Here is a 19,879-nt window from a genome sequence, read left to right on the forward strand (position 1 = left end):
CCGAGCACCGCCGTTCATTTCCCACACAAATGAGGCGACTGCACTTCAGTAAAAAGATAGGGACTGACTTTAGGTGCTGTTGGTTTGTTACCTCAGGGATTTGCTTCAGGATGACTCAAACTGAGCCCTTACACTTGCAAACATTACAGTCTGCTGTCTTGTAGTAATCTTTGAATGTTTTGGAGCTCCTCTGAGGTTTTCAGCCAATGAAACTCTGGAAGTAAAGAGTAAAAGTACTTGGCTGAGAGTTGTCACACTAAAGGGAATATTTGGTTGGTAAAAACATAATTTGGCATCATTAGTTTTTAAGAGTTTGTTTTTTGCACACATTTATTTTAGAGCATAAAGAACAATTCTAAGTTTTTGTTTAGCTGATGTTCTTGTTTGCTTCCCTGTCATAGAAAACATGTTACTGTTTTTATTTCATTTTAGAAAAGCTCAAGGTTGTGTCTTTTCATAATGATCAAGCTAGCACAGGTAAGTTTAGAGTATCAAGTTGGTCTTAAAAGTTGCCCTTCCCCCACCTATTGCTTTGCCTTGCAGATCATTTGCTGAAAGAAATCAGCTGTTTTCCCAAATTGTAAACCTCAGGTTTAAAAAAAAAAAAAAAACATCCAGTGTTTAGAACCTAAAGGAGCGCCACCCATCTCTCACACTAAGATACTGCCATCTTAAAACAATAAGCGTATTATGGGATGTATTGCAATTTACCAGCTAAAACCATCGCCTATACTGTGCAGCTGAATGGTTCAATGTTTGACATTCCGCACAATAGGCAGGGAAGTTACTAAATTAGGTTTATTGCAGTTACAGCTGACATTGTTCATTCCTCTGGTAGAATTCATCTTTTAATCTGACCAGATTGAGCTAATGTTTAGGAAGAAGATGGGCAGAAGCCCAACCAATTCAATAATGAGTGATGACAAAGAGGCCTTTCCAAGCTTAAAAACCTGGGAACTCCATTAACGTATCATAATAACAGTGGTTAAAAGCTAAAATCTGAAATTTAGATGCTTGATTATCAAACAGGGAATAAATCATTTCATGGCAATTATATGGTTCGTTCAATCAGCAGTATCGGTACTAGACCACCTGCTCAGCCAAGGTATCGGTGCACCTATAGTTTTACAATGCCAAGTCTGACGGGTTAATCAGCTATTTTTAGCTGCTTTTTTTTCTTTAATGATACCGGTAAATTTTTAAGGTTTCTTCGGTTGTTTTGCCGTAACAGTTCTCAGCTACGTAACAAACACCCTTAAGATCTGACCTGAAGGTAACAGTTCAAGGTTAGGAGGGAAGTGATGCGTGTCAAGGGATTAAAACAGAACATGGCCGGAAGAGTCTGGGGTGAGATCTTTATTTCAGGCACGGAAAGAGTCTCTTCCTCTGATGGCGCCACAACCTCTGTTCCATTTCCCCTTCCTTCTTTTGGTCACCGCACACAGATCCAGTCCCGCGTCCTGCGTCCGTGATCCTCCCCTCCCAGTCTGTGCGAGTACAATAAGCACCTCTAAACACTCATCTGCAGTACAATAGTTAAAGAAATGAGACGAAAAATAAACAAACGTTCATAATGACCCACACAGGCATCATTATAAATCACTTTTATTTAAATCAGCGTTAGGCAGTTATGCTATGAACGACACAAGAAATAAAAAAGAAAATAAAGCAACAAAAAAAGACATTAAAACATGAGATCCAGTTAACATTAACTGCACTTGGCACTGGATAGACGTTCATGGAAAGAGGGGAAGGCAAAAAAATAACAATATACACATTTTTTTTATTTTTTTTAATACCCGAAATAGAAGTGCCTCCGGTAAGAGTCAGAGACCTCAAACATTTCTACTTTCATCAGGATGATGTGATATTTTCCAAGCTTTATAATCATTCAACCTGCGTCTGCCTCCAAACGTATGTCCGCTCCTTCAGCCTCAGCTTTACATCCAAAAACAGGAGACAGAGGCTAAGCTGCGTTATAAACAAATCTGAAATCCTTCCCGTTTATTAACCGTGAAATATAACCCCCCCACCCCCCCGAATAACCCCAAACGTACCGTCACACACTCGCCGTCAAGCTCTGGGGCTTTTACTTCGTTTTTTTTTTTTCTGTCCCTTTATGAATCAACCATTATTTATATAAAAGAAGAAAGTGAAGAGTGTGTCACCCTGTGCTCACCATTTAATGGTAGCAATGCACAACACCAGGAGGAGAAGATAGAGGAAAACAAAACAGAATCCAGCCAAAGAAAATAATCCCTCACCAGAAAACATGTCATATCATTCATATAAAAAAAAAAAAATGTGATCGGTTCACGCTCGCCTATATCAGGTGCTGAAAGCGGCCGTGGCTGTTTGTGAGGGGGCTGTGAATGAGATTGAAACTTTGCATCGTTTTAATCCTCCTAAAGGCCTGAAGCTGCTGGGTTGGAGAATCTATCTGCAGGTAAACGTCTCCCCCAGGAAACAAAAAAGAAAAACTGCTTCCATCAGCAGGGCCGGTCAAGCTGGGGGCTTCTTCATGGGGTGTCCTAGCCAGGATCTGAGCCAATCTTCAAACAGGAGAGAAGAGAGGTAGGAGGAGAGAAGAGGAGCAAGAAGAGGTCAACTCTGATTCTTTTGGATGTTTGAGGAAAATCAAAAGCATCTGAGGCTCAAGAAAAAAATAAAATAAAGAGGGATAAATAGATAAACTCTGCAATATGGGCGAATGGAAGAAATGTGTTTGTGAATGGTGTTTTTTTTCAGGTGTGTGAGGTTGTTCTGTCCGTCCTGGTGCTTTATCTGACGGTGACTCCAAGTTTTTCCAGCACGCGGACTCCTTTCTCCTGGTACTCCTCTCGGGTCAGCCAGAAGTTGTCCTTGTCCTTCATGATGTCGGCCAGCACAGCTCCGCCCAGGAACACCATGTGCTTTCGCCTGGGAGGATCTTCAATCCGGATCTTAAATTTCTATGAGATGGAGGAACACGGAGGAATTATAAAAAGTTCACAAGGCAACAGCATGTCCCCCCGATGAAGGCCTTCATGCTTCTTTCATCAGGGTGATCTGGATCTAAGCTCAACTTCAAACAGTTTTTCTGCAGCGCTTAAAGTAATGTTTCTGCTCCCAGAATCACAAAATATGTACAAACAACATATCCAGCTGGACAGTGTTTTCAAACTTTCTGTCCTAAAAGATGGCAGACAGTTCTGATTCCTCTATTTACAAATTTCACACTTCATTTAGGCTTTTTCTTTTAATTTAAAACTTAACAGATATATACTATTGTGGATTGTATTGAAATAGAAAAGCAGCAAACTACAGAAATATGGGTGTACTGACGAACAATAGGAACGATTGCTAAGTATTTTAGCGTTGCAAGGCTGAAATTAGGGCTAAAACAATCAATGTGATTAATCATGATTAATCGATAATTGAAATAATTGTCAACTAATTCAGTAATTGAATAATCATTAACTGTAGAATAGAGACTAAAATATGCCTTGAGCTGACAGAGCCACCCACTTAGAGCAGTAAATAAAAAAAATATGTTAGCATTTTGGATTCAAAACTTTTTCATCTGTCACTATGCTCTATCCAGAACTCCTCCAGTGGAAAAGTTTTAACTCTGGTTTAATTTAACAAAAAGTATTTTTTGAGAAACCTTTTGCTATCCGATTATTAATTGATTAATGGAAAATATAATGGACAGATTAAAAGATTTGCAAAATAATAGTTAGTTGCAGTCCTAGCTGATATAAAAATGTTATGCAAATATTTAGGCCGATACGTTTATCATTTATGAGCATACCAGCCCTTTGACTGACATGTGAGCCCCCTTCCCTGTCCAGCATTTTTCAGTACAACCTTGTCATACGCTTAAAGTAATAAGAATTACCCTGACATTAGGCCGCTAACAATTATTTGCACATATACACGAGAAAAGTGCTCTGAAAAACAAACCCAGCACCATTCAGACTCGCCCTGAGTGCTTGGAGGCAGGTGCATGCATGTGCTTCTGCTCCACCAGCGAACAGAGAGTGTCACCTTTGATGCAGGGGTGGAGTATCCAGGTTAGGAAGGATTCCTAAAGTGCCGGTCTGTCAAGCAGAACCAGCTGTTTTTTTTCTTCTACCCATTAAAACGCAGCATCACTGCTGTGTTGGTCCGTGGCAGCAGGTGGATCACAGCAACGTCTCACCCAATCAATCATATAGTTTGGATTTTAAGGGCAGATAAGGAGGTCACCCCCCAACAAGGAAGGTTGGGAATAAATAGAAGTGGCTTTAAAAGAGGCTAGATTGGTATAGCATGAAAATAATGCTATAATTAAAATATTTTTTATGTAGACAAATCGAACAGGGGATGAATTCAAACATAAATACAGATAAAACAATAGTTTCTTTTTCTCAAAATAATCCAGAGTGGGAAATGTTTGTCTTATTTCAAGTTTGGTAAATTTAGCTAACATATTTTATGCTAAAATCATCATTCATTGGCAGATCGTTTTAGTTAGCTGCTTAAGTGAAGGGAAACATCATTTCAATCAGGGTTCTAATGTTTCCAAACTCAAACTTCATGATTTTCTTATAATATTGTCAACATTTCAGAACCTTCATTTTTACGATAATCAGATCAGTTTCTGATCAGTGATCTCTTTTGTTTGTAGCACAAGTATCAATACCTTTATGCATCTAATCACACATCCAGTTCAGAGCCTTGAATTTAGAAGCTGTCATTTTCTTGACTTGACTAAATGTAGTTTAAATACATTTTTTCAAGTCACCTATAAATGCATTTGTTTTGTCACATAATTTTATTGAACTTTGTTCATTTATCCAAAAGCTCTTTGAGTCGAGTTGTTTCTCTTTACCTCAGTGATTGAATTTCACTGGATGGATTTTTGTGGTAGCAATTTCAAAATATGTTGCAAGTGCAGGAAATTAATTGAAAAGCTGCCATTTATTGACAAATTATTAAAAATAATAAAAAATAATAATTTTCTGGTGGTCCAACAATCATTTTAAACTATTTATTACTTTAGCAAGAAAATAAGGGAGGAAAACTTGAAATACTGGATTACCAAGAGGTAATCTGAGGTAATATGAAGCACACTTCCATTTGTCCAAATAAGCATGAATGCATATTTCTACCAACCAAGTTTACGTGAGGTTGCTTTGATCCAACTTCAAGCTTTGTAACGATCAGTCTGAACTTCCTGAAATCTTTAATGTTTTAAACTAAAGCAGATGTTTTTCTTTTTACTGTGAAAATACCAATTAGAAAAATAAAAAACAAAAGCTGAACTGCTTTTAGGCTTGTTTGATTGGCAAAAATCTCAAGCTGATTCTGTTTAAAGTTGAAGCTCGGCTTAAAAATACAGGACTAATGCAATTCAGGGAAACACAGGAACCTTAGATAGATGGATCCTGTGACTGGGGCGCCACCTGGTGGTTATTTATGCACACTGCCTATCAAGTAAAAAACCTTAACCTGTTCTTCAAAAAAATCATGATTAACTTTGCATAAAATTCTGATTTTATTTCTTTAAAAGGGATAAACTTTTCATGCCTTTTCTCCATATAGTCAAAGGCCCAGTTATGCTAATCTGGACAATCTCTATAGACTGTTGGAAGATGTAATTAACTCTAATTGGAAGCCTAAGAAGAGAATCTGAACAGATGCTCACCGAAAGTTTGTCCACATCTCCCTTGAGCACACGCTCCAAGTATAGCTGTTTAAGTTCCCTCTCCAGTCGGGATGGCAGACCTGGGTACATGGTGGAGCCTCCGGACAACACAATGTGTTTGTAGAACTCGGCCCTGATTGGAGGAAGATGGACAAAGGTGTTTCACTTTAAAAGCCTGTATCCATCATAGAATAATCTTTTTGCTCTTTTATTTGCACAAGTATTCAAATTTAAACATTATTATAGGTTACTCAGAATATCTTAGAGCCCATTTTCAAAGAAATGGTGCAGTGGTCTCACCTGGTGTCTATGTCAGCGGCCTGGATGGTGTTGAAGAGGAGCTCAGCCACTCCGACGCCCTCCACGTTGATGAGGTGGGGCTGGAACAGAGCCTCGGGGGCCTCAAAGCGCTCTCCTCCCACCTTGATCACACGGCCATCTGGCAGCTGGAAACGTGTGGGAGGGTTGAGATGAAAAGAGAAGGGATGAGGAGGGAGTTTGACACCATTAGAGTGCCTCTGGGTGTAATTCCAGTTTGAAAAAACAACATGAAATTCACACAAAAAATGGCATTGAACTAAATAACTTCTAAATAATGTTGCTATGGAAAGTAAAATCCTCAGAGTGATGCCGGAGGAACTGTGGGCTGGAAGCCATGTTGAGCGAACACACTCAGTGTAAAAAGGCTTCATTGAGCAGAGGGCAGCGGGAGGAAGTGGATCCCAGCCGCTGCAGCGGCTGCACAGGAAATGATGTCATACACAGCTTAGCGGCCCCTTCGGCCATGCTCACATTGCCCTCCTTGTTTCGTCCGAGCCGACTCACCTACACTAACCATAACACACACGGTCACAGTGAGCGCTGAGACACAACACGAGCTCGGGAAGGCGTGCAGGACAGGCAGACGTTTAGATTCTGCGGTGTGTGTCCCCCGACAGGAAAAAGAACCTCGGAAAGAAAAGCAAGTCTGATGGCGGAGAGCTGCACGCCCAGATGTTAGAGACCCAGAGAAAACAGCGCTACCCCGTCATTAAGCAGCCGACAGCGGCCATCTGGTGGTCCCTGTAGCTCACTGCTGATATTTAATAACCTACTAGTTCCTCATAATGAATCCTTTGAGAGGATTTCTTTCTTTGATTATAATGCTTTATGCGGTAACATGAAACATAAACTGGTGTGTGGGGCATGGAAAGAACTTATTTTAGATTTTTTTTTAAAGTAAACTAGATCCTGATGTTCTCCAAAGGGCAGGGTTTATGCTGGCGGGAACATCTCAGGCGCACAGTAGGTCCTGGAAAAATGCAGATGTTCCAGTTTGTTATATTTATTTTAGAAGCAACTGCAGACTTGTCCTTTTCTTTATTCTCTTTTTCTTTTCTGTTCAGATCAAATTAGAATCCAGATGATGAGAAGCTAAAAAAAAAAGTATGAGCCGACCAGCCACACATCTGTCTGATAAACACCTGCAGATCCATAAATGCAGCTGTGATCTAAGTTTATATACAGTTTACTTTCTAAAGAGCCTCCACATCTCTTTATAAAAATATAGTTAATGTACTACATGTCCAATAGAAATGAGCAAGATGCCTGTTTTATAAAATCTAGATACACTATTATTTTACAGCTGTGGGCTAAACATCTAGGTAAGAAAAAGTCATTCAGAGCTGCAAATATTGCAGCTTGTTATTGTGGTTAAATATCTGCTATGGTAGTTCGGCATCTAATGATTATTTTGCAAATTGATTAATCTGTGTTGATTACTTGCTCAATTAATTGTTAATAATCAGATAGTCAAAGATTCCTTAAAGAACACTTTTAACATAATTAAACCAGGTAAAAAATAAAACGTCTCCACTTGAGAAGTTTTGCATAGAGCATACTGACAGACGAAAAAGTTTTTTCATCCTAAATGCAAAATGTTTATATATATAATTTTTTTTTACAACTTAGATATAATCACTGCTCTCAGTGGGTTGCTCTGTCAGCTAAAGGCATGTTTTACAGTCTCTATACTCCCATTTACGATTAACCAATTACTAAATTAGTTGGCGATTATTTCAATAATCGATTAATCAGGATTAACTGTTTCAGCCCTTTTACTATAGTAAACCTAATACCATTTTAATAAAGCTGCTTATTTGTAGCCTTTAAAATAAGGAAATGCATAAAATGTTTCATAAGGAAAGAGCAAGATAAAACAAAACAAAAAAATTTTATGACAAGAAAACAGATTTTTGTGTTCTGTTGTGAAAAATTCAAATATTCTTAAACAAAAAATGTTTCTTAGACTGATAATTGTCCTTATACTACATTAGTTGGTTCTTTATATCTTTTTAAGCTGCTTTTCACTGTAGAGGCTCCAAAGTCACTTTGACGAGCTCAGACTGTAGAGCCCTGATCTAGACCCTGCTAATTATGATAACAAAATCTGATTAATTTCTGAAATAATTGACTAAATTAAGTGATCAAACCACCTTTAACTGGGAGAAACACTCTTTGACAGCCATTTGCTGAAACAATCATCAGAGGAGTATTTAGACCAAAATTGTACAGCTTTATTCTATTAAGCACCTCATGCAAACGATTATTAATATTCAATTGAAAGAAAAGGTCACCACTGAGGAAAGCATTAGCTCCAACCATAGACCCCTAGAGTCACCTGGTCAGTAAATGAACATGTGGAGGCAACTTCAGCCTCAAAACAAGGTTGGTTGTAATCAACAACTGTCGCCAGTTTACGATCTCAAACGGCTGCTTTGGTGCAATGTTTGATCGCTTGTTTATCCCATGTGTCACAAATGAAAGCTCTGTCTTTAAAGTCCACAGCTGAAACAAATCGAAGCGACTGGGTTGGAAGAGGGAGGGTACGTCATTACAACGGCTTACTATAATACTGCAGAATCTGGTTTTTCTAGTGTTGCGCAAACACTGCTTTGTCTGAGCAAAATGTCCCAGCAGGAATCCTACGTTCCTTAAGATGGCGACTCAATGCTCTGAAGAAGCACAAAGATAGAATCTTATGTTAATCAAGATGATTTAGTCAGAAAAGATCTCATAATTTATCAAGCATGTCTGACAGCAGATTGAATCTTTCTCTCTAATCCTTTTGACGCTCAAACTCCTGACTTTAGTTAAAATCACAAACAGAGCATGTTTTATGAACAATCATAGTTAAGATCAGTTATCAAAGCAAGGTTCAGGGATCCCTCAAGGTTTTTTATTATTGTGATGTTTAAGGTGCTTAATGGGACAAAAATTTTACATGAAATACATCAATTGGGAAAGTGACAAGTAACAGATAAATGTACTACAAAATAAGTAGGTTAAAAATGTATCTAACTGATTCAAATATAAAATGTAACATGAAATTGTAAAATGCTTCATAAGACTGTTCAAATATATTTCAACTGATGAACTGCATAATTAAACTTAATTTTTAAATATTTGTTCCCCTTTATATGTAAATTTAGAGTCAGTTAATCAAATGTATTTTAGGGGTCATCAGGGGTCACATGCTGGAAGGTTTTCGGAACCCCTGATCCACATGTTTAGACTTCATTATTATCTTCGCCTGCTGGGCAGAAGGATTGTGGGTAATTCAAAGCAAAAACTGTTTTAAAATGGTCAAATTTTTGTATAAGAAAAAACAATAATCTGGAGCTTTAACTTATAAAACAAAATAAATTCACATAAAATTCCAGCAGTCAATTAATCTCCAAAGCTGGATTGTAAATTGAGTTTTTAATCTTCTAGTTATCCATCAAATATCAGTTAACCTCTTCATTTACATTTTTTATATGTCTTATTGTACTGCTGCCTCTTGGCCAGGTCTCCCTCGAAAAAGAGATTTTATCTCAAGGGAATTCCTGGTAAAATAAAGGTTAAATAAAAATAAATAAAATAAATATCATTCTGCTCATATTAATGCGCTAAAATGCTTCAAAACCAAATGTTTTTGACTTCTCTCTTTAAAGAAAATATCCTAAACATTTGTAACATGTAACATGGTGTTTGCAGAAGAGTTAAAAGTCAACTTTGCAAGATGGTTTGAATATGAGAGAGCTAACTTTAGAGGTTAAACTAAAAAGCAGACCTTCGGTCTGCTTTCAGGAGGCATTTCTCACCACAGCACTTCCTTTTCTACCATATAAAGTAGTGATCTACCTCCATGGTATGAAAAGGACCATGGCTCAATCTGCAGATACCCCTTCACAACTGGTTTTGATTGCCAGTAGAAGCTGCTGGTTATGCAACAAAGATTGTGAAACAGTAGTCCTTTTTACTTATCAAGTGATTGCACCAAAAAGAAATTATTATTTAATTAGCTTTTATTTCTTTCTGATACGATTAAAATGAAGTTGCACCAACCACAGAGTTAGCATAAATAAGTGCAGGTTTACCGTATACGACTCCACCAACACGGTGGTCTCCAGCGCCAGCTTCTGCTCCTGCTCGATGTTGTAGCCCACGTAGCACAGCTTCTCCTTCATCATGCGAACCGTCTCAAAGTCTGCAGAGTGGTTGAAGGCGTAACCCCTCAACAACAGCAGCTGTTTAATAAAAAACAAGAAGAAAGTTGGGTTAGCTTACAAATCAGGACAACTTTGAATTTGTGGTGTCCAGCATTAGGAGCGTATACCTTAATGAGGTAGCGAGTGATGTCCCTCCCTGCAATGTCCAGACGCCTTGTCAGGTGGGGCAGACTGAAACCCTCGTACACCGGACAGATGTGTGTCACACCGTCACCTGAATCCACCACCACACCAGTCAGGAGGCCTGAAACACACACACAGGGCAGGTTATTATACGAGTACATCATAGGCAGGAAGGATGACAGATAGGAAAAGTGTCTAATAAAAAAAATAGAATGAGGCTAGTATAAATCCCAATCGTTTCCAATTTCTTACTAAACCACACTGACAGTAGAGGATGGAATATTTAGGAGCTTGTCGCAGAGATGGTGAAAGAACCATCCAAGGGTCACTGAGCGACCCTTTCTTTAGTGACTAGAGCAGATTTTATACACCTGCAGCCATGAGGGGGAGCAGAAGTTACCTGATGCCATTATATGGAGGGTGAAAAAACAACAACAGGAAATTAGGATTAGATCAAATCTGAGAAGTCCATCAATGGGGGAAATGTGATCAAATTAACCTAATCTCTAGCTAGACAAAATTGGTGTTTCATTAAAACCCCTTCAAATATTACAATTCCAGATGACAAAAATTCTGCACCGATTCACAAAAAAAAAAGCAAACCATGATAGCATCCTATACTATAATCTTTTTGAACTAAAAAATAAACTTAGCAGTTGTTCTATGTTTTTCTCAATACTTTTGTTTTTCTTTTTTCTAAGGAATTTAGCCATTTAGTCACATAGGGAATTTCTTTACCCTTAAATCATGCAGAATGTAAATATCATATTGATCAACATTGCCCCAGAAATCATTTATTTCTAATCTAAAGTATTTTTTAACTTAAAATGGTCAGAGTTAATACTAGATTTAATAATAATTTGATGATAATAATCTAACTTTATCTCACACTGGAGAAATTCACTCCAGTGTGAATTGGGCTGCCATTGAGTAGCGCCCGGGGAGCAGTGTTGGGATTAAGTTTCTTGTTCAGGAACCCAGAGTGGAGGCTGTTGGGATCGAACCAGTTCCTTGCAAACTTTTCAGAGCACAACTGCACGGCTCTAACCTACTTAGCCAATGCTAGATTCTGATTGGGTGCACGGTGTCTGCCTAAAATTGTTGTAGGACAAATGAAAGTTCAGGTAAAAATTGCCCGATTGGCGAGATAGTACACAAAAAAGTGCCTTTATAGGCTTTACTATAATCAGTTACCTTAGTGACGTATCACAAAGAGAGATTAAATAGTCAACTCAGTTGCTTCTGTGTAAAAGTTATGATTTTAACAGTTATAAAAACCATTAACATGTTAATAATTTTGTTATCCATTTCTTTCATAAGCGACCATGGTATAGGTTAGATAATGACCTTGGAAATTTCCATTTTCCAAAACGAATGGACTTAGCACCAGGGGGTTAATTTAGCCTCTACTGATTCTGCCCACACATTTATCTATATTTGAATTCAAAACCGATTTTCACTTCTGCTTGTTAAAATTAGCTCTACCAATGTTAACAGATTAGTAACTGTCATATTAATAGCTAAAAAGCTGCTAATAAAATGAAAAATTAAGAAGCAAAAGGAGGACGATGCATTGGAATGAGCCTTTTATCCACTACTGACTGAAATTCTGCTGCAGATCACTGAACCAGGTGGACAATCAACAGCAATGACATTTAAATCTAAAATCCAGGGAGGAGATTAGGGATTGTTCTACACAGTTATAGCATAGTAAATAGAATAATCCCAATGTAATCCCAATGTATAGTATAATTAGACCAACGATTATCAGATTTCTTAGATGTGAGCATGTTGAGATTTATGTATTTTTGTTTTAGAAACTTTTTGGGCTGCGACATCCTTTCTACTACATGTGGGAGTAGGGCTGGGTATTTTTCCCAAAGTCCTGAATCGATCTGATTTTGATTAATAAAGCTCTAAATCGATTAATTTTGATTCAATCTGTTTTTACTATAATGAAAGTGGTTCAACTGTGTTTCAAAATACTCATGTATTTTATTTTTTTCTGTGATATCAAACACAAAGTGCAAACTTGTAAATCAGATAGTTTAAAGTTGAGATGTGAACAAAACTGTCTCATAAGTGCAAACTTGTTTGTGAAAAGTGAAAAAGTGAAGCCTCACTCACTCAGACATACATGAGCTGCATTATCTTCAATGCAGAAACCATATTTGCAGCGTTGTCTGTAACAACTACAGGGTGTTTGCTGGTCAGCCCCCATTTGTTAATGTCTTCAGTCAACCTATTGGCTATGTTTGCAGCTGTTTGGCTTGAAGTAATCTTGAGTGCATCTTTCCTGCTCATTTGAATGTGAACGTCATGTACTAATCAATCTCGTTCCATAGACATCGATTTTGCAAAAATGTAAAGGAATCGATTCAAAATCAATTAAATCAATTTTTTTACCCAGCCCTTTGTGGGAGCAAAAAAAAATGTATTACTACATAGTCGACAGTTTTCACTTTAAATAGCAACAAAAGCAGCTAGCATCCCTGAATAAGAGCCTTCCAACTAGAGAAAATCATATCAATCTGAGAGTCTTTGAAAAACAGCATCTTCCATAAACAACTCTGTTTAGGATGAGAAAATAGATCTGCTATGTTCAGCCTTCGTGTTATCAGCTGAAAACTGTGCTCTCTCAGCTTGAAGGAGCCGAGGAAAACCTCTTTCCCCTCATATCACTTCTAAACACCAAATTCCAACTGTATATACCATTGATATCTAGTTTGTGTTAATATTGCTGTAGTTAAAACCTACAGTAAAGCTCAACACTGCATGTTTAGTGAGTGGAACAACATGTGAGTTTTAAGGTCTAACCTGCCAACTTCTAATCCGAGACCTAAATAACACCTCTATTGTCTGGCTTCAGTAGAAATTATTTGTTAATGAAATTAATGGGGAACAAGGAAGAAAGTTTGATTAAACAGGATGTGAGGTGAGGACTCTTACCCTGAGCGTACAGCGTCAGGACAGCCTGAATAGCAATGTAGACTCCTGCAAACTGGTAGGTCTCAAACATCACCTGCAACAGGCATGAGAAAGCGCATTACTTACATAAGAAAACATAGCCAGTAACAAACGCAGACATCTTACTTTAAACATGATTTACAAGAATTTGCAGCAGTGTCACTTCTGCAAAGCTTTTAATACACACTTCCTCTGCAAATGGCTGCTTATAGGCAAAAAATGACACACAGCAGCCTCCCTACAGCCAGGCTGCCTAGAGACAGACACACGCCTCCATACCTCGATGATTTTCTCCCGGTTTTTGGTGGGATTCATGGGGGGTTCAGTCAAGAGGATCTTGCAGTTGCGAGAGTCGATGTTGAGTTTCTCCGGGCCGAAGGTATAATCCCAAAGGTGCTTCATGTCATCCCAGTTCCTGACAATGCCGTTCTCCATGGGGTAGTTTACCTCTAGCATGGAGCGCAGCTCGCTGGCCTCATCTCCTACCATCAAGTCCTGGAGGAAGGGACCAACAAAGAGAAAACACTGTTAAAAAGCTGCTAAAACATAAAAAAAAAAAAAAAATAGCATTTAGCTTCAACAAAAAAGTTCAGAAAACCAATACACTAACTTAATCTTCTCTTTTTTTTTTGAATAATTTCAATCGTGAGCCGCACGTCTAACACCAACAGATGCATTCCTGCAGCCTTTCGGCTCAGGACTCTGCTACCCAGCATGCACTACAAACCATTTCCATGCATTTACACCTGGAACCACTTCCCCTCAGCAACAGCAAACCACTTTTTTCCCCTTCAATCCCCCCCATTCAAACAGCCACATGCAAGGCCGCCTAGCAATGTAAACAGCTGCTGGGTTAGAACTCAGTGTTAGCCACACAGTCAAGCATCTCGCGTTCCGCTTGGAGACATCAAAAGCCGACTGAAAGCAGCCATTTTATGGGTTCATCCTGTGTGCTTTGGCATTAACAATGTACCAGTCACAGGCATGGGCTCGACTGCTCTTAAAGGAAAAACAGATGTCCTCCTGTCTCAGACTCTCAGCTGTCTGCCATGCATCCTTGAGTATGCGCACTAGCTGGTCATTAATTGTAAACGTGTAATAGCTACAGTGCCTACACATTTGTAACAGCGAACAAAGAGCTTAGATGAGGCTGACATTTTGAATTCTCTCCAGCTTAAAGCTGCGGTAGGACTGGTGTGGGCGTTAGGCTGTCAGGGCACACGAGGAGATCTGAGACTCTGACAATGGAAACGCTCCAAAATCTCTTTTAGCACTCCATCGATAACAGCTGGCCTGTGATTCATCTGAGGCATTTCTGCCAACAACCTCAGCCTGCAGAGGGGAGTACATTAAACAAAGTGATGGATGTCTTCCTTATTCCCTGCCACTCACTGGGCCACACACAAAAAGAAAGAAAATCCACAAACAAATCAGGGGTTAAAAATTAAAAACGAACTTAAAGTCAGTGACTAAAAAAGAAAAAGAGGTTCCTCATTTTCAGTTTGAGCAATACATTTCAAAACGATCCGCAGCAGGCAAGAACAGGAAGCCCACATAACCTGGACTTACCATCTTCTGGGAATTCTACTTCACCGAGGGAGAACAAAGCAAAGAGAAAAGGGGGCAAGGCGGGTAGAAAGAACAAAGGATGAATAAAGAAAAACGAACAGCAGAAAGGTAGAGACAGGGGCCAAAAAGTGACCATCTGTCTGACTGTCTTGGAATTCTGACCCAAACTTGATTCTTTAAAAGGGACATCAACTTCTGGAAACACTGGGAAAACCAGTTCACTCGTACCTTGATCTCAATGTTTCCCACTTTGGCTGTGGAACGGATGATGGGCCTCCCAACGAGCGCAGGGAAGATGTGCTCTGGGAAGTTGGAGCCTGCATAGCCACACTTGACAAACTGCCGGAAAACAGGAGAGAGAAAGCGATTAGCAAACACATTACAATGCTTTAAAGATAAATGAACCCCATCTTAACTTTATTTGACAATGAGAGCTTAAAGCACAAAGCCTGGTCTGTTACAGTGTTATCAGTTTCGTGCATTTCTGCTCTGCATGTCTAAAAAGAAATCTGTCCACAACCGGGTTAGATTGATTAACAGAAAGAAGTTTATATTAGCTTTTTAAAGCACTTTCACTCCAAGAATCAAAATGTTATTTCAAAATAAAGAGTAATTTCATAAGAAGACAGAATCGGGGCTAATTCTTAGTAGAGCGCTCCTCCTTCCCGTTTTTGCTTCAGACTGAAAGCTAACTGGCAGGAACAAGGCTCCTACATTTTTCCAACTCTTACAAGAAACGAATATAAAAATTAGAAGTTTTAAAGTTTTTTTTTTAAAATACCTTTCAATGTAAAAATATAAATAAAATGGACCGTTGTATTTTGGAAACTAAATAAGCCAACAAACTAGGAGCAGCACATTAGCAGAGGTAATGGCTGCAGGTTTACCAGAGCATTTAGCCCAAATTATCAACCAAGTAACAATGGCATGTTATCCTTACAACAAAAATTTTAAAAAGCAAAATGTAATAGGTACTTTTACTAGTGCTGAAATGATTAATCGATTATTGAAATAATCACCAACTATTTTGGTAATCAACTCGTCACCTAGGCTAATGTTACACTGACTAGAAGATGCCTTTCACTAAAAGAATAACCCAATTACAGCAGTTAAGACCAAACAAAAATCTCTATATATCTATAGATATATATAGATAGAGATATTTATATTGATCTATATCTATCCATCTATTAGGGGCGTAAATCACATCCATCATGGCAATTTGATCCAGTACCAATTTCCTGACCAAACGATTAGATTATTTTCAATACTCAAGAATACACCACGATACGATTCCATTTACTTATTTTTATTTTTTTTTTACCTTACAGGCTAGACAATGTTTCAAATTTGAAATAAATCAATGCAAGCTCTAATATTGTTATGCATTTTATTTGAGAAACAACAGCACATAACAGAAGTAGCAAAGTTGTACTCCACCTAGCCCTATGAAAACCTCATTCATTGAAAAATAATAATGCCCCTGTGTTTACGCGAGTGTGTGCAAGCGGAAAGAGGGTAGTGGGTAAAGGAAGTGACGGAGGAGGGAGAAATAGGTTTAGTGCCACCACAGCACGGGAGTCAGAATTATATCCAGGAGTATTTATGTATATATATATATATATATATATATATATATATATATATAAATTGTATTGTTTTAGGAGCCTCGTTCCAGCCAGTTAGCTTTAATAATATTGTTTTGTTTACGTATCTTTTAAGAGCAATAGAAAAAAGATAGATTAATGCATTTAAACTCTGCAAGCTAACATTATATAAGCTAATCTACTTGGATTATAGTGACTAAGAAAGAAAAAATTTAGGAGCATGATGGGTCATTGCGTTGAAAAAGGAGGAAAATAGTGATGACTGCAATTGATATCTCCATTAGATCATCCAAGAAAAATATAGTGTAAACACTGTGGTAAAATGGGGTATTTCTACTGAAACTCTTCCTAAACCAGACCATGACTTACGCCAAGATCTAAAAGTTTTTAATCTCCATTTGATATTTGCTGCTTTTTCCCTCTTATGAGGAAAAAACATTTTCCGTATCATAAACATTTCAAACAATTCGGGTATCATGTTATCTCATTGCAACGATTAAACTGTGTGCATAAAGTTTTAATACAAATCAAGAACGACAAATGAAATCTTAAGATTTTTCATGCTAATGGTTTCCCCATCAGAGGGCAACTTTCAAAAATGTTACACCAGAAGAGAGAAATATATGTAACCATCCCTAAATAACCCGAGAAAAAAAAAACCCTCTTGTGCTGATTTAAAGCTATTTGGGTCTGTGACTTCGAAAAAAAAAAAAAAATGCACATCTCACATTGATCTATGATGTGAACCAGAATGTGTCAGATCTCTGAATATGTGCTGGTGACATAAGCAGCTGTGGTTTTGTCTCTTCTCACTTCCTCTTGACTTCTCTATTCAACTCTGACATACGGCATTTTTTTTTTTTTTTATCTCCTCTACGGGGTTCACAGACTCTTTTCAAAAAACTTGCATCCGAAAAAAGCCTTATTAGTCGTCAACGTGCTGAGCCAACATCCTCCCTGACTGCTGACAGTGTTTAGATAAGGAAGTCGCTGCACACTAGATGAGGCAGTGGTACCTGTGTGTGCAGTGAGCAAATTCCTGAGGTTGGGCAAGCATTGGGCAAACTCTGTTGTGTTTTAAAATGTCAAGAGGTCACAAAGAAGTTTAAATCCTAACCGTCCTCTATCAGGTTTGTAGCAATGATGGGAGAATATTTCAAACAAATTCTCCAAACTGCAAAGAAATAAAAATATCTAGAAGAATAAAAGTGCTTTGCAACCAAGTGGGGTTTCAATTACTATTCAATGCAGTTACCGATGGGAAAAAAGCAAGCCAAGTATATTTTGCTGGTTATTATACCCAAAATTCTTAGTTTAATGCATTTAAACCCTCCTTTAGTATCTATTGCCAAATATGTCCAATTCTAATCTCTGGTCTTTTGGTTGGTGCATCTTTAATCAAGAGTTTACAGATGCAAAGCTTTTATATGGATTCCAACTTAATTAAAAGAACTGCTATAAACTATTTCAATTAAAAACAACAGGGTGGAGTGTGTTGTAATAACTATGAAGCAAGATTAGTAAATAGAATATTTGCATAATAAATCTGCCTTATTTCAAAAGGTCAACATCTTCATTGACAATTGAAAAACGCTTTATTTGTGGACCTCTATGACAGATGTAGTTCATTTACTTTTGAAAGATCTGGGGTATTTTTCCACAAATAAAGCCTCTTGCATTCGCATTTCCTATATCCTCCTACGACCTTTTTTTTTTTTTTTTTTTTTTTTTTAAAAGAAAACCGCATCAGCTTTGAGGATAATCATAGAAAAATATATGAGACGTGACTAAAACGTGACTATGTTTTTTTAACCTATGCTTCAGGTCGTCAGGTAACATTTTCTGGGCGAAGTCGCTCATAGAGGTGGTTCCCATATTCACCTGACAGGGCCTACATAGCCTAACACCAAGCTGTCATGGCTTTCCGCTCATAAAAGACAACCGAATATATTAAAAAGCAAACCAAATATATATAAAACATGATAAGCCTGCTAATTTCTTTCATTTTTGTCGAACAAAGTATTAAAAACTCAGAGGCTGCTGCAAGACAACCAGCTGTTTAACCCGGCTAGCTACTTAGCTAGCATCTTTAGCGCAGTTACCGCTGGTTAAGAAGAGCAGCTCTCGTTAGTCGCCATTATAAATAACACAAGAGCATTTTTCATAGCAATACGTTCAGATTTTAGCGTGACAATTGCAAACCACCGGTGGGGTGTTTTTGAGGAGAGTCTGGATGAATGAAATTTTGCTGGAAACGAAGCTACACGCCCAGTTGAGGCTAGCTAGCTTCAGACAGCTCCACTTCCTGTTTCAGCTAATTGCTCGACGGTTCGGTTCGGCCGAAAGCGAAGCGCGGTTCGGTGAAACAGCGAGCCGAAGACTCAAACCTACCCCGGTTCCATTGTCACAGACCACTACTTTCCTTCCCTGGCTGTCCATTGTGTAAAAGCCCAGTTGCCGCTGAACCCTCCTCAACTTTCTTCGGCAAGCCGGAAGGAAGACACAGCAGCCCGGCCAAGAAGAGGAAGGGAAGGGTGCTCATCCGGTGTGTGACGGAGCCGCTGAAATCACCACTCACTTCCTCTACTGTAAAAAAAATTCATATACTATATTTTACACTAGAATAGTTTCCTTCATTAGATCACCAGTGAAAAGCATCTAAGTTTAACGGCTGTTGTTTAATCTCCCACCAAACCTACACTTTGTTGAACCTCAAGAAGTGACTTGTTGCCACAAACTTTAAAGTAATCAGAATCAGTTTCCAATTTTCTGCACACAAAACATTATAATTATAAATATATACGATTTATTCTGATATGTACCTATACGTTTTGGTAAATATATATATAAATGTTTTTACAACAGGGGCGGAGCAAGATGGGGGGCCAGGGGTGGCCATGGCCCCCCTTAGCCAATCATTAGCCACCCCTACCATTTTTTCCTTCTAATACAGATGGTGGTAGCAGTAATACTCTCAAGTGGAATATTCGTTTTAATTTTTCATATAATACTTACTATATTTTCATATATTAATAATTTCTTGACAGCAAAAACACTATGGTTAATTATACACATCAATATTACAGGCCCCCCTGGGTGTCAGCGTAAAAAAAAAAAAAAAAGCCGGTGGAAATCCGTGGGCACGAATTGATAAACTAAGCGCACGGTTTTCCAATCCGCACAGATAAAAGAAAAAGTGCTCTCGGTTTATTAACCTGTGCCCACGCGAATTGACTAAGTCTATATGTTTATATATATATATATATATATATATAACAATTAATTGACTAAACTTACCTTGTAGGTGCGACCCATGCATCAAGCTCTGAAGGTTCCGGAGCAGCTGTGTGCACATGGAATGCAAAGCAGGGCACACAGTTTATTGATGCTAGCGCACGGATCAATAAACC

The 19,879-nt window shown here is 38.2% G+C and overlaps 1 protein-coding gene across 1 annotated transcript; it reads right to left on the minus strand.

Moving 5' to 3' along the window:
- Positions 1-1,589: 1,589 nt before the first annotated feature.
- LOC107095754 (actin-related protein 2-B) lies at positions 1,590-19,032 on the minus strand. The gene is made up of 9 exons (XM_015392012.1): positions 18,861-19,032; positions 15,091-15,201; positions 13,573-13,788; positions 13,276-13,348; positions 10,311-10,447; positions 10,072-10,221; positions 5,972-6,117; positions 5,672-5,804; positions 1,590-2,951 (listed from the first exon to the last, which is right to left on the minus strand). The coding sequence occupies exons 1-9, from the start codon at positions 18,906-18,908 to the stop codon at positions 2,781-2,783; spliced, it is 1,185 nt and encodes a 394-aa protein (XP_015247498.1). The 5' UTR covers positions 18,909-19,032; the 3' UTR covers positions 1,590-2,780.
- Positions 19,033-19,879: the final 847 nt, after the last annotated feature.

The sequence above is a fragment of the Cyprinodon variegatus genome, unplaced genomic scaffold (genome assembly GCF_000732505.1).
Source record: "Cyprinodon variegatus isolate N-32 unplaced genomic scaffold, C_variegatus-1.0 Scaffold569, whole genome shotgun sequence".
In the NCBI taxonomy this organism is placed as follows: Eukaryota; Metazoa; Chordata; class Actinopteri; order Cyprinodontiformes; family Cyprinodontidae; genus Cyprinodon; species Cyprinodon variegatus.